Genomic DNA, 13,831 nt, shown 5'->3' with positions numbered 1-13,831 from the left:
AAAAGGCCTTATGCACCACTTTGTTGCTCTCTTTCTATGATTCTTTTCAGTTTTCTTATCACTAACCTGCAAATCACTGACAGACACACAAAGCTGCGACTGAATATAACTGAGATAGATGCCCCCTGCACAGGGTTGCATGAAAGTAAGAAGCCGAAGACCCTAAATTAATGTAACGGAAGCAACACCATCCTATCATCCTTGCACCAGCCAGGAGAAAAACTCCAAATGGCGGCACAAACAAGACACATTGAAGCATGTATGCTGCTCTGAAACACCTAAACAATTCTACATAATGCCAACATAATGAATTTAAAGGACTTTGAGGCTAGAGATATTAAAAGACCATGCTGTGTAAACACAAAATAAATAAGCTACCAAGCTGCTCCCACATGGCACCTTTAGCGTGAGAATCGCCGAAAATTTGATGAGCTAATCAGACTTATCAGGACACCACTTAAGCAAAACATAAGTTGTGATATATTTAGTGGCATTTGCTCATAGTGCTGTGCTCAAGATCAACAGCATTTCAGAAAAAGCCTACATTTACTTAGAGTATCCTGCCAGCCTTAAGTGCACTGCGGCCAGAACAGAAACGTATGTGAACAGACCCAAAGAGTTTACAGTTTTAATAAACAACATAGACCTGGGAAGACAGGACGTCCACGTGATCATTGTTGACATGTTTTTCGTTATGCTTTCTGTGCATCATTTCTTTACAATCACAAGAAGAATAACAGCGCAAAAATAATACCACCTGCAAACGGGACACATGCTGTTCTCGTTCCCAATACTGAGGATATGACTCGGACCAGACTATTGGGTGTTGGCGCGGTGTCATGAAGTGGGTGGGAGGACTGAGCTAGATATAGTATGTAAGGACAGGCAGACGCCGCAGTCCAGCTCTGCCCACATGGAGTCAACCACAGCCTCTAACCTGCTAACTGTCAGCACAGGGAAAATGCGTGTGGATCATTTTCGGTTTTACAGGCTAACGTAACAGGCATCTGTACTCCAAAGATGACTTGTCTTCACTGCTTTAGGAATGCAAACTGGAGGAAAAGTTTTGTGCTTTTGTGCTTCCATTACATCAGCAGGTTCATATTTATTTTTGGTCTTAAATGCTTCTCTAAAATGTCGTATGCAAACCGGTCTCAGACTCTCAACATCACTGCTGGACAGCATTATCAGGGATTACTAGAAAGAGTGCTGTTCTCCACCCTGATAGGAATGCCATGCTGTGTGTTTCTCTTCGTTAATGGGACCATGTTATTCACCCTGAGGAGTAAAACTGTGTTTCGTGAGACCTCCCGTTACGTTCTTCTGTATAACCTCCTTTTTGCAGACACTGCTCAGCTGGCATTTAGCCAGTTATTGTATATAATTGCTGCTTGTAGAATCTGGATGACGTATCCCGTGTGTGGTGTTTTCGTTATGCTCACCATGCTCACAAACGACATCTCTCCCCTCACACTGGTGGTGATGTCTCTGGAGAGATACGTAGCTGTGTGTTACCCGCTGAGGCACGCTACCATCATGACCATCAGAAACACAGGGGTGGCTATCGTTGGGGTTTGGGTCTTCAGTTTACTGAATATACTCACTCGAGTTCTTTTACTGTTAAATTTTCCCTTTGAAGACCTGCAGAGCCTGCAGATGACGGATGTCTGTTCTGATATACAAATGTTGCTTGAGCCAATAGTTGATCAGTACAGCAAAGCCTACACTTACTTTCTGTTTGTTTCAGCTGGTGTGGCGATCACTTGCTCGTATATGGGTGTGATGGTAGCAGCCAGATCAGCCTCTACAGACAAAGCTTCAGCCCGTAAAGCTCTTAACACACTGCTGCTGCATCTGGTGCAGCTGGGCCTCAGTCTCTCCTCCACTATGCATGCTTCTATTATTCAGTCACTCTCAACAATCCTGCAAAGGTTAACAATTGTAAGGATCAAGAATGTTTTGTATGTGTTTATCTATATCCTCCCCAGATGTCTGAGTTCTCTCATCTATGGGCTCAGAGATCAGACCATCAGACCCGTCCTCTTGTACCATCTGTGCTGCCGGCTAAAATTCAGTTTTCCCAGCCAAGGCTGAGATCTTTCCCCAAATTACAATTTCATAATCTGAGCATTGTTTTAAAGAAAAATATTCACTTGGAACAATAAATCTGTTAATTTAAAAAAAGTGGTAGACTGTGAGAAAAAAAATGATAACAATGGAAGATTGTTTTCCTGCGCTTATATTTATTGTCTATTGTACAGTGTGTCAAGTGCTAAATAAACAGGTGTATGTTTTTCCCTGAATTATTTATGGTCAGCACATACAACATTTTACTTCAAAGTTTTTTCATCTTTTCGCAATTAAACTAAGCTAAAAGTTGTAATGTTTGCATGCATACACGATCCCTGGCCCATTTCACTGTATTTAAATATATGTAACCCCACAACAATGGAGTCCCCAGAAATGTAGCTATAGTTGATATTTAAAGTATGTTCTATGTTAATACTTATGCCACTAGAATAACACAATACAGCTTACAATAACAACTACTACACCCTCTCTCTCTCTGCATCTGCTGTAATGGGCCTGGGATGAAAACTACTTTTTTTGCACTCAGTGTGAATCCATGATGCACGATTATGTGGATGTTTTGCTGGTCATTGCAATGCAGAAAAAGAAACAAGATATAAAACTATACTATTTATAGACAGTATTTTGTAGTAATATACTTTATGTCATGTATAGCAATCATTTAGACCTGCACACATTGAGTATCAACTACATACCACAGCAATATAATATAAATTAACATTTACAGTTACTCAGCGTTGTTGACACATTGTGACATAAAATTATTATTATTTTTTTTTAAAAACAGCCACTAAAATCCGCCTGATGAGGAGATTTCAAATAGTTAAAACATTTCTGAGGTGAGGTTTTATTTTCCAGCAGGAGTTAATGCGACTTCATCTGTCCTCTGGATCCCAGAACATAGTGAACTCAAAACCTCACGGATATGAAATGAAATGATGTCTCTCTGTTAGCTTGATGGCTCACAGACAGACCTACCTGCTCTGTCGTGATGCAGGCTTCGGGCCTGAAGGGATTTCCCACTTAGTGTCGTGATTAACTTTTGCTTTTTGTTCGTTCGGCTGTTTCTGGCAGTGCGTCCGTATTGTTGGTTCATCGCAGTTTTCTACTCGTCATCGCCACTAAAAGAAGGGTGGCGGCCACGACTGTGGGTTAGGCCTTCGGTTCAAAGTCCTAACTGCGGTTTTTTCTCATATCATCTTTGATTTGTGGACCTGGAGAGTCAGCAAATGAAGGACATTCCCTTTTATGACCATTTTGCTGTTTGTTTGTTTGTTTTTTTTCACCTCACGGATGGTTTTGGTTATGTTCTTGTCTTCATACGGCCACGTTATGAAAACTGCCCTTTAAAGGAGCCAACCACTGAAGAAAACAGACACGACAGCGAGCCCGTCCGTTCAATTCAAGCAGACACGATAAACACACATTTCACGTAAAGATGAAATAATTCAGACAGAAGAATGCAAATAAAAACATTTAATCTACATTAAACACTGTGAACAGAAACAAAAGTGTTGCAATATATTTTCAATGCTTAAAATTACATGCTGTATATATCATTTTAAATATTATGTCATTTCACCTCACATTTGTATAAAAAGTGGGTACAATATATTTTGAATAAATTGTAATATGTGTCACGTTTGATTAATGTGTAAGGAATGAATTGTTAAATTAATATTGATTTATAATCTTTCAGTTTTTACGAGGTGGAGTTCGTGTTTTGCTTTCTCGGCCTCTAATTTCAGAGCCTGCTGTTTGACTTTATGCAGCACCTACCTAAGGACCAGTGATGAAAAAGGTCCCGCATCTGGCTTGGGACCACCACGAGTTGGAAAGTGTTCCGACCTGGGGGAGTCCCCTGTAGCCTGTCTTTTTAGGTCACTCCATTTCCTTTTCACCTTGCGCACTTCCCAAACTTCACTTCGTTCTGAGTTAATGGCTGCAGTTAGCTCTCGGCATTCCTGGAGCTTCCTTCAATTGGTGATTAGTGATTTTTCCGCACAAGACTCAATAATATCATGACTTCTTCACGCGTTGAGTTTTTTTTTTTCCTCCGATGCTTGTCCTCCATTTTTTGGCCCTTAGATATCAGAAAAGACAAGCATTATTGCACTAATATAACTAAAAGCGTTATCATAACAAACCTGATTTATGCTACTGTAAGTATCATTAAATTCCTGTTTTTTTTAAATAAAATTTTCTTATCCAAACTAGCTACTTTTGGCAATAACAGGTGTGACTTGAAAATGTCCAGTGGGTGGCGTAACGCTACACTGCTAAGTTTTAACGCTCTAAGTTTAAACCGCACGAATTAATGATCTGTAACAATGTGACTACAAAATGTACAAACACATCTTTATATGTATCCTGTTCATAAACGAAGCATAACAACACTTACCTTGAGCAGCGAATCGCCAGGTAGTGCTGGTAAACACTTATGATCGATGACTTCCTTGTTTACATTATCAAATGTTTTCTGATTGGACGCGGCTACAGATGTTACTTAGTAACCAGTGTACGCATCACGAAAGTATTTAGTAGATGAGACATCCCTTACGTTTGACTGGCGCAACCCAGTTAAGTAAATCACTACTTTAAAACTAGCTAGTAGTTACTGAGAACTTAGGAAGGACTTTAACGTTAAGGATTTACTGAGAGCTGGTGCAAACTGGTCCCGCGGATACAAAACCTCTTTTTGGCACAATTAGAAAGAAAGCCCCAAAACCTCATGAGTCTTCATCCCCCATCAATGCATGAACCACAACAGTTCCTGTCAGGTCGTTCCCCGTCTAGTTCCACCCTCATTTCCTGTCATTTCTCCAATAAAAAGGTATAAAAATGCCAATAAAGAACTTTAACCAAGCCTTTAACACATAACTGTTCGCAATGTACTGCTGGTTGTCGGTACAAAGCTGTACAGTACATTACAATGTATCTGTAACCGACGGCATGAGTTTGGCTTTAACAGTAGCAGGGACAGTTTTGAAACCACTGTTATGTGTCAGTGTTTGTATTTAACTCTTCAGTCTTCTGTGGCTTAGGATGAGTTACTGTGTGTGTTTGTCTTTGTTACACAGTGTTTGAGGTTTGTGTCTCTGGGTTAGATGTGGGGTTTACCAGTGTCTTTTGGAGTGTTTTTTTTTTTCTTTGTGTTTTCTCTTGTCTTTTGTTCCTGTGCACTTTCTTATAATATGATATGATTCATTTATGGATTGCAGACATGAAATCCAAGGGATAACATGTTGAAGTGAGAACATGGTTCCAAGAAGTTAAAAGACAAAGACATGTATCATAAAACTAAACAATAACGATAATAATTATAGTAATAAATATTATCATAGTAAACAAGTGCAGGTAAATTAGGTAATGGACAGAGATAAAATATTATTTTTTCTTTGGTTTCTTCTGGGGGGTGGGGGGTCCCGTTGAGGGGGTGGGCCATCACCCCAAGGCAACGTTACGGGAAACCAACTGTTACCACTGTAACCGAGGCTCGGAGCTACAGTAGGTCCATAACCTCCGAGAGCTCACCTGAGAGCCCGTAGCTCCACCTGCCTCCGGCCGCCTGTCACTGCAGCCGCTGCCGGCGCCACCATGTCCCTGATGGGACGATTCACAAACAGATCAGATACACGTCCTACAGACCACTTTGCATATAACTGGTGCGATGCAGACTGTAGCCCTTTTCAGACACAGAACACGTGACATTTCTGGCTTCACCTATCTGTTATAGAGTAATGGATGTTTGTCTGAGATGTCGGCTTCATTCAGACAGGAGCATTCCGGAAAGAGTCACGAGGCTTGTGGGATATTTGTCGGCTGGGCCACAGAGTCACAGTCACAGAGTTACAACTCGTTTTGCTGTTGAGGGTTTAATTAATGACCAATGCGAGTGTGACGGGCACCCGCCCCGCTTCTCATATACACCCATTTGCTCAGATGCTGTATATTAAGTGTTTTGCTGGATATTCATAATTTCATCCATGAAGTTGGCATGGGTGAAAACTGAAAACGGTGGGGGGGGGGGGGGGTCCAGATTATTGTTGCTGTACAAGATTTTTGTTGTTAAGGTAAAAAATTTATTTTCCACAGACTTTATCACTTTAAGTGTTTTATGTGTTATTTACCTGTTTTCTTTCTCGGCCCATAAAAGATGGTAAGTGATTGCTCTAAAGAATTGCCTTGGCCCTAACATTAATGATATATATATCAATATCAATAGCTCTGACCTGAGTGTATTGAAGTAAGCAAAGGTGAGGTTTGCTGCTCATGAATTCCTCTTTTCATTTGTAAGAAGAACAAACGGTCATTTCTTCTTTCAAAAGTTACAAAGCCTCAGGATCCACTTATGTCTGTTCAGCTTTGCTGTAGCACATATTCTGAACAAACCACCAGAAAACGTGAGGTCTGCTCCAGCTATCACTTGTTTTAAACTGAGGATTAAAACTATTTTGTTGGCCACTTCCTTTTAATTGTATTAAATTTGGGGCTATTTATTCATTCATCTGTCACGGCACTGTAACCTCTCATTCTTCTTTTAATTTCCTTTTATGCCATTTTTGCTTATTTTGATGTTCCATTATATTTTTGTATTTTTTATATTGATCTTTGCCAGTGGGGGAAGAAGTATTCAGATTCTTTGAGTAATAAAAATACTCTATTTCAAGTAGAAGTTCTTCATTCCAAATGTGTCTTAAGTAAAAGTAGGTAAAGCACTGTCAACAAAATGCAGGGTCTCAGTATTACATTATTATAGCTAGGTCCACAAATATTTGGACAGTGACAACATTTTCGCAATTGTAACAATGGATTTGAAACGAAGCGATCAAGGTGTGTGTGTGTGTGTGTGTGTGTGTGTGTGTAGATGACAGCCATTTTTATACCCAGTCCCCCATCAGGCTCAAAAGTAATTGGACAACTGACTGGGAGTCAGTGTCATGGGCAGGTGTGGCCTGTCCCCTGCATGATCACTTTGGAGGCTGGAGCTTGTGATGCTGTGGAACCAGACTGTGTTATGTGGACAGGTGTTCCTACTATTTTGTCCACCCTATTCAAATCAATGAGGGCAGGCTAACCAACCAACAAAGCTCTCTGTATGACACAACACAGTTCAACAGCGGCGCGAACTACGGCTTCTAAAATGACCATACAGGTGAATCAACACGTCTTTAACACAGTTTCAACGAACACTGAACAATGCAACTTTCGAGAGGGAGGATTTGTTACAGGACTGGATCAGACTGGCTTAGTTTTAGCTGGGTGTGCCTAATAAAGTGACGGCTGAGAGTACGTTTTTAATGTTTGGCTCATGTGCATTGCGGTGTTACTCACATTTTTAAACTGTGCTTCAGAATGAGCCGGTATCGTCCATCTTCGGAAAACAAAAGGAGGATATATCTGGTTTTCTGAAGAGCAGCTAGCTTGAGGTTTGGTTTTTCTTGGAGCAACTACTCACCGGCGCCTTCAGCCGCGCTTCTTCTCTGAAGGACCACGATGGCCGCGGCGAGCGCAAGTAGAAACCACACTATTGGTGAATTAACGGAGCCACGTGGCCGTTCCAGCCAATCACAGAGCTTCGTCCTCTTCCCTTAACTCCCGCTAACGTCCGCCATCGAACAAACGGCAACCGAAACTGACAGTAACACCGACTGTTTAAAGACCGAGGTGTAAACTGGGGGGACTCCGGGTTGCCAGATAATCAGCCAGAACCCACATAATCAGCCTAAATCCAGAAAATCAGCCAGAACCCACATAATCAGACAAAACCCAGATAATCAGACAAAACCCAGATAATCAGACAAAACCCAGATAATCAGCCAGAACCCAGAAAATCAGCCAAAATCCAGATAATCAGCCAAAACCCAGAAAATCAGCCAAAACCCAGAAAATCAGCCAAAACCCAGATAATCAGCCAAAACCCAGATAATCAGCCAAAACCCAGAAAATCAGCCAATACCCACATAATCAGTCAAAACCCAGATAATCAGTCAAAACCTAGAAAATCAGACAAAACCCAGATAATCAGCCAAAAACCAGGTAATCAGCCAGAACCCGGATAATCAGCCAAAATCCACAAAATCAGCCAAAACCCATATAATCAGCCAGAACCCAGAAAATCAGCCAAAATCCAGATAATCAGCCAGAACCCAGAAAATCAGCCAATACCCACATAATCAGCCAGAACCCAGAAAATCAGCCAAAACCCACATAATCAGCCAAAACCCAGAAAATCAGCCAAAACCCAGAAAATCAGCCAAAACCCAGATAATCAGCCAGAACCCAGATAATCAGCCAAAACCCAGAAAATCAGCCAAAACCCAGATAATCAGCCAGAACCCAGATAATCAGCCAAAACCCAGATAATCAGCCAGAACCCAGAAAATCAGCCAGAACCCAGAAAATCAGCCAAAACCCAGATAATCAGCCAGAACCCAGATAATCAGACAAAACCCAGATAATCAGCCAAAACCCAGAAAATCAGCCAAAATCCAGATAATCAGCCAGAACCCAGAAAATCAGCCAGAACCCAGATAATCAGCCAGAACCCAGATAATCAGCCAAAACCCAGAAAATCAGCCAAAAACCAGAAAATCAGCCAGTATCCACAGATAACATTATCCTTATCAAAAAAAAAATCATAATCTCCACTGCCAAACTGAAAATTAAGAAAACGATCAACGTAAAAAGAAAATCGAGTTGGTCAAACCAGAAAAGCTGCACTGCTCCTTTTCTCTCAACTTCATCTTCCTCGGTAACGAAGGCTTCATACTGAGGCAGGTAAGGTTCACGACGTTAGTATAAGAATTCAGAACGTGAGGGAGGATACTCTACTAGACTCCGGTCGGCCACAGCGTTGAAACCAATAACAGGTTTGAATGCTTTTTTAATCACTGAATAATCTCGTGATTCCTTGTCACCATATGGCACCAGGTTATACAAATGCACCATATAGTGAATTATGATCAAAGCACATAACAAATGAAAGGCATCACTACAGGTGGAGAAAGGATTTATCGGTCACGGCGAGGGCCCCAGTGCTTGTCCCCTCGGTCTCCCCTCGGCTGTGCTCCCATTGATCAGGCTCAGGGATCAAGACAGGTACACCCCTCGTTCCGTTTCTCCACGTGCTGTTTTGACAAGATGCGGATTTGGGAACAGATTGTGTATCAGCAACCTCGTGAAAAGGCCAAGACAAGCGCATGATAAAAGCCAACGCCAACATCCCCAACAGCAGGGAAAACCCACACAGCCAGGCCTGTGAAGAGCAGCCTGAACCTTTCCAGTGTCTCGCTTCTCATCGTCGTTGTCCTGCTCACGCCGTCGCGCTTATTCTGTGCATTTCATGCACCAACCGGGTCGCTACTACCGCGGTTTGGCCACCGAGAGGCGCAATAGTCTTTTTCTTTTCCCACCTCCGTGTGACCCACTCCGTGCTCTTATTTTGAAGGCGGGAAGGGGAAGTGTGCGTCTCATTGTTCGCGACTCTGCGCGTTGCCTCTGGTCCTGCTCCTGCCCGCTCAGCCTCCTCCGGTCGTCGCCATGGTGCAGATGATGGAGTCGCAGTGCGAGTATTTCATGTATTTCCCGGCGGTGCCCATCACGGACCTGTCGGACCCGGCCCGCTACCGCACTCTGCCCCGCCGGAGCCACCTCTACCTGGGGGAGACGGTCCGCTTCCTTCTGGTGCTGCGCTGCAGGGACGCGGGGGCGACGCCGACCGAGCACGGCCCCGGTAGGCGAGGGGGGGAGCCGGGAGGATGCCCCCGTCCGGCCCTGGATGAACGGGGGAAAGGGACGGAGACATTCCGTGCCCCTTTTTCGCGTCAATGTCTTTGACTTTGTCTGAGTCAATAGTTTATAGCGTCACGAGAATATGTGTAATATTGCTGTTGTATCCTGTAATATTCACACGGGGACTCAACAGTGAGTGTATGTCGTTCATGCCCCAAAGCCATGTTGTGATTGGGATGTATTTTTCCCAGAGACGCAGTTGAGTGCAGGGCAATATATTCATAATCTATAAAGATATATATATTAACATGCAGGGGAATCCTGCAGTCGCAGCAGAACTAGTGGAGGATGTATCACATACCTTATATTTAATGTTTTGGTTCGTGGCCCCAGACCGACTCACAATTCATACACACTTGTAGTACCGGAGTGGGAGGAAGTATCATGGCGCACAACGACTTTCAGGGCTCCTTATGACCCATGAACAGCAAAACGGAGTCGTGTTTGTTGTCAACACAAACCTGATACAAAGCGCAAGGTCAGAGTTAAAAATCCAATAATTAATAGATAATCATCAGCCTGATCAGATCCAGCGTCGCGACCCGAGGAGCAGCTTAAATTCCTTCAGCCATGCGTTCGAACGGGCACACGAAACGCGGTTGTTACCCCCAGAGAACTGGCAGCCAGGTGAAGCTGACCCCACCCTACGGCGATAATCGACGTTTCCGTGCAGTGGTGTTTGTGCAGCGAGCTCCAGGTCCAGGCCGCAGTTCTCAGGTGTTTTATTTCAGTGTGGGACTGTTCATAACAATCGGTCCACGGATCAAAGATCAAAAGTATTCACGGTGTTGGGAAGAGTTGCACAGAGTTGTCTGATTTCTGTTCGGTCCAGTCCAACGTTGTCAACAACGTATCATCCGATGCCCATCAGAGAGAGCGAACCACGATGCTAGATAGTGTTGGACCCATCGGGACCACAGGAGGGACCAAACCAGGCTAAAACACCAGACTAGGGCTGAAAATCCCACAGACGCTGGACCAAACCAGGCCTAAAAAACCAGTGGATTTTGGACCAAACCGGGCTAAAACACCAGAGAAGATGGAACGAAACCAGAGAAAAACAGAAATGATTAGAGGTCAAGGTTGATGGAATGAATGTAGCCAGTGGAGATTCTCATATGCGTGAATTTCCATGTGTTATAAGTATTTATTAAGTCCCTCTTCCAGCAGGGGCCGGGGATGGCACTGCAGCAGGTTTCGGGACGGAGTCAGCCAGTAGCCGGGCGTGGAGGGAGCTGGCCGGCTCTCTGTGCGCTGTGGCCAGCGTGAGTCCAGGTGAGAGCGGCCGCCACCGCGGCAACCACCACCAGCATCCCCACGACTACCAGAGCAGTGGGGACGAGGCTAACGAAGACGGCGAGGACGACTACATTGCAGCAGCGGAGGCAGCGATTGCAGCGCTTGGCAGCAGGGTGGACTCACGGTGTCGGAGCTTCAGGGACTGCAAACCACTGCTCATCCACAACTCTTCTGGGACGGCGTCGAGGGAGTTCCGCAGGGCACCTGTTCAGGTACAGCGGTGTTAGGCCAGAGAGTAGGGCAGCACGTCCAGCAACTAAAACAAATCAGTGTTTCTGTTAGAGCGTGGTCGTGGGGAGGGCAGCGTCTGTCGGTCGGTCCGAACCAAACTCAGCAGCTATTGGATAGATTGCCGTGACACTTTGTACAGACGTTCCTGCTCCCCAGAGGATGAATCCTAATGACTTTGGTGACCTGCTGACTTATCCCGTGGCACCAGCTGCAGATCAAAGTTTTCCTTTACCCAATCAAATACCTCATATCTCAAATCAACTAAACAGATCCGCTCATGATCTTGTATAGACGTTCATGGTACCCAGACAACGAATCCTACATAAGTTGGTGATCCTCTGACTTTTCCTCTTAGTGCCACCGTGAGGTCCCCATTTTTGGTTTTTAGAGAGAGGTCTTCACAACTGATGAATGGATTGACCCTGAAATTTGGTTCAGTTGTTCATAAGGCCCAAGGCATGAAGCCTACTGACTTTGATGATCCCCTGACTTACCCTGTTGTGCCACCAACAGGTCAAAGTTTTAACTTATCCAGTAACATATCTAGAAATCTACGCGATGGATTGCTGTAAAAATTGATTCAGACATTCATGTTCCCCTCAGGATCAACTGTAATAACTTTGGTCGATCGTCCGACTTTTCATCCGGTGCCATCATCAAGTCGACGTTTTAATTAGTCCGGTACTTTGTCTTATGACCAAACACCTGCAAAACTAACATGTTCATCAGCCTCAGCTGGACTTTAGGTCTAGTGCTAATAGAAAATGTTAGCATGCTAACATGCTACACTAAGATGGGAATGAGTTACAAGTGAACAATCAATGCCATGCTCTGCCTAGCGCCCCCCTCTGGTGACACTGGCACGAATCAGACAACATCCGTTATGTTTATTCTTTATGATGGTTGAATCTCTTCGTACCTCTGGACTGCGACTGCATGCGAAACCCAGCTGCTGCTCAGTGAGAGTTGACAATCTTGATGATTTCTTTAAAGTATTTCTGTCTCTCCATGTCAGTCTCCTCTGGACGAGCCGGTGGTTTTGACAGATGAAGTGATCTTCCCCCTCACCGTCTCTCTGGACAAACTCCCTGTCAGCACGCTAAAAGTCAAGGTCAGGAGGAGCATCCGTCCGTCTGTCTGTCTCTTTTTGGATTTGTATTTGCAGGGCATTTTTACACGTGGGACACTCGGAACCAAAACTGCTCTCCCTCATAGTTTGGTCTGTTTGGTAAAATGTTAAAGCTGTTAGCAAACTCAGATCCAATCCAGAAAACTGCTCCTGGGCCCGTCACAAAATGGAGGTCTGGGGTTTGCTTCTAGCAGGCTTTGACGTGATATGTAATTTTCCAGAGCTCCCACATGTCAGGGACATCTGACTCTGGTTGCGGATTTAACTGTTAAGACTCAGTATAGTGTCTTCGCACAGTGATTTTGTTCTCCGTGTGTGTTCAGGTGATGGTCACGGTGTGGAAGAGGGAGGCTGAGAAAGTGGAGGTGCAGGAACTTGGCTACCTGAGTGTCCTGCAGCAACGAGAACCGACACACACCTTCAGACACGACCTGAACACCTTCAAGGCTCAGGGTACAACACACACACACACACGTGTTTACTTGGGAGCACGCTCATTACGCAACCTGTTTCCAAGCCCCTGACCCTAACGTTAATAGTAAACCCAAGTCTTAACCCTCAGATGCTCCTCTAAAACACGGAAATATGGACAAACTGTCTTCTTGTTCATACTTTTCTCACACTCAAGGTCTAAAACTCAAATTGGGCCTCGTAAAGTTAGAAGAAAAGTTAAACATATCATGTAATTTTGTGAGAAAATGGGCGGAGAACCGGAGGTGCCACGGTGATACTTTAAGTACCGGCTGTACACACAAGAGGCAGTGTGCTCCCTTCATGTAGGCCAGGTTGGTTTGTTTTTTTTAATGATATTCAAAATAAGGGGAAGCGCTGAAAAGTAAGACTACTGTATTTTAATACGAGGAAACATTGCTCTCAAAATACCTGAACATTTCATGAAACTGGATCACAGACATAAAACTACGTCTAGCTGGCACAGAATCATACTCGGCCATGTGTCTCCCGACTGTCTGACAGACTGATGGGAACAAGGGTAGCGATATGCATCTACATGCACACGGTGCTCACTAACGTGTTTTATTTCTCAGCTGCTCATTTTTAAATTACAATGAATCGTAGCCTCCAGTCATTTATCTTTCTTTATGTCTCATTGCTGAGAGCTGTTGCGTTAGATTTTCCGTTTTCATATCAGCATCCACACGTGGTTAGAAAGGTCTTCCTCTCCTCCATCCACAGTGAGCACCACTCTCACCGTCCTGCCGCCTCCAACCGTCCGCTGTAAGCAGATGACCGTCTCTGGGAGGCACCTCGCCGTCCTCAAAGGTAGGA

General features: G+C 44.1%; 2 protein-coding genes and 1 long non-coding RNA gene across 5 annotated transcripts in view; 2 read left to right on the top strand and 1 right to left on the bottom strand.

Moving 5' to 3' along the window:
* Window positions 1–1,113: 1,113 nt before the first annotated feature.
* Window positions 1,114–2,094, top strand: LOC120802527 (odorant receptor 131-2-like). The gene has a single exon (XM_040150442.1). It carries the CDS (start codon window positions 1,135–1,137, stop codon window positions 2,092–2,094), a length of 960 nt encoding a protein of 319 aa, XP_040006376.1. The 5' UTR covers window positions 1,114–1,134.
* A 1,458-nt stretch (window positions 2,095–3,552) lies between these two features.
* On the bottom strand, window positions 3,553–7,702 carry LOC120802542. Its single transcript, XR_005709239.1, has 4 exons — window positions 7,550–7,702; window positions 7,426–7,465; window positions 5,626–5,694; window positions 3,553–4,174 (listed from the first exon to the last, which is right to left on the bottom strand). It is a non-coding gene; the product is annotated as an uncharacterized LOC120802542 (long non-coding RNA).
* Window positions 7,703–9,565: 1,863 nt separating this feature from the next.
* Window positions 9,566–13,831, top strand: part of LOC120802487 (trafficking protein particle complex subunit 14-like) — a 15,752-nt gene continuing 11,486 nt past the window's right edge. For 2 of the 3 annotated variants that reach the window (XR_005709234.1, XM_040150364.1), the window contains exons 1-5: window positions 9,566–9,826; window positions 11,053–11,396; window positions 12,431–12,526; window positions 12,868–12,997; window positions 13,739–13,825. Coding sequence is in view for 2 of the 3 variants with exons in the window: in XM_040150364.1 (XP_040006298.1) it covers window positions 9,634–9,826; window positions 11,053–11,396; window positions 12,431–12,526; window positions 12,868–12,997; window positions 13,739–13,825 (850 nt within the window). In the remaining variant the exon portion in view is untranslated. The remainder of the gene's footprint in view (window positions 9,827–11,052; window positions 11,397–12,430; window positions 12,527–12,867; window positions 12,998–13,738; window positions 13,826–13,831) is intronic. The other variant, XM_040150365.1, reaches the window with a different exon arrangement.

This window comes from Xiphias gladius, chromosome 17 (assembly GCF_016859285.1).
Source record: "Xiphias gladius isolate SHS-SW01 ecotype Sanya breed wild chromosome 17, ASM1685928v1, whole genome shotgun sequence".
NCBI lineage: Eukaryota > Metazoa > Chordata > Actinopteri > Istiophoriformes > Xiphiidae > Xiphias > Xiphias gladius.
Note: the sequence above shows the minus strand (reverse complement) of the source record. Positions and strands in the feature narration are given on the sequence as shown.

Bases quoted from the DNA above. Each gene is read 5' to 3' on its own strand.
- LOC120802527 (XM_040150442.1), top strand. From the start codon at position 1,135: ATGTCGTATGCAAACCGGTCTCAGACTCTCAACATCACTGCTGGACAG.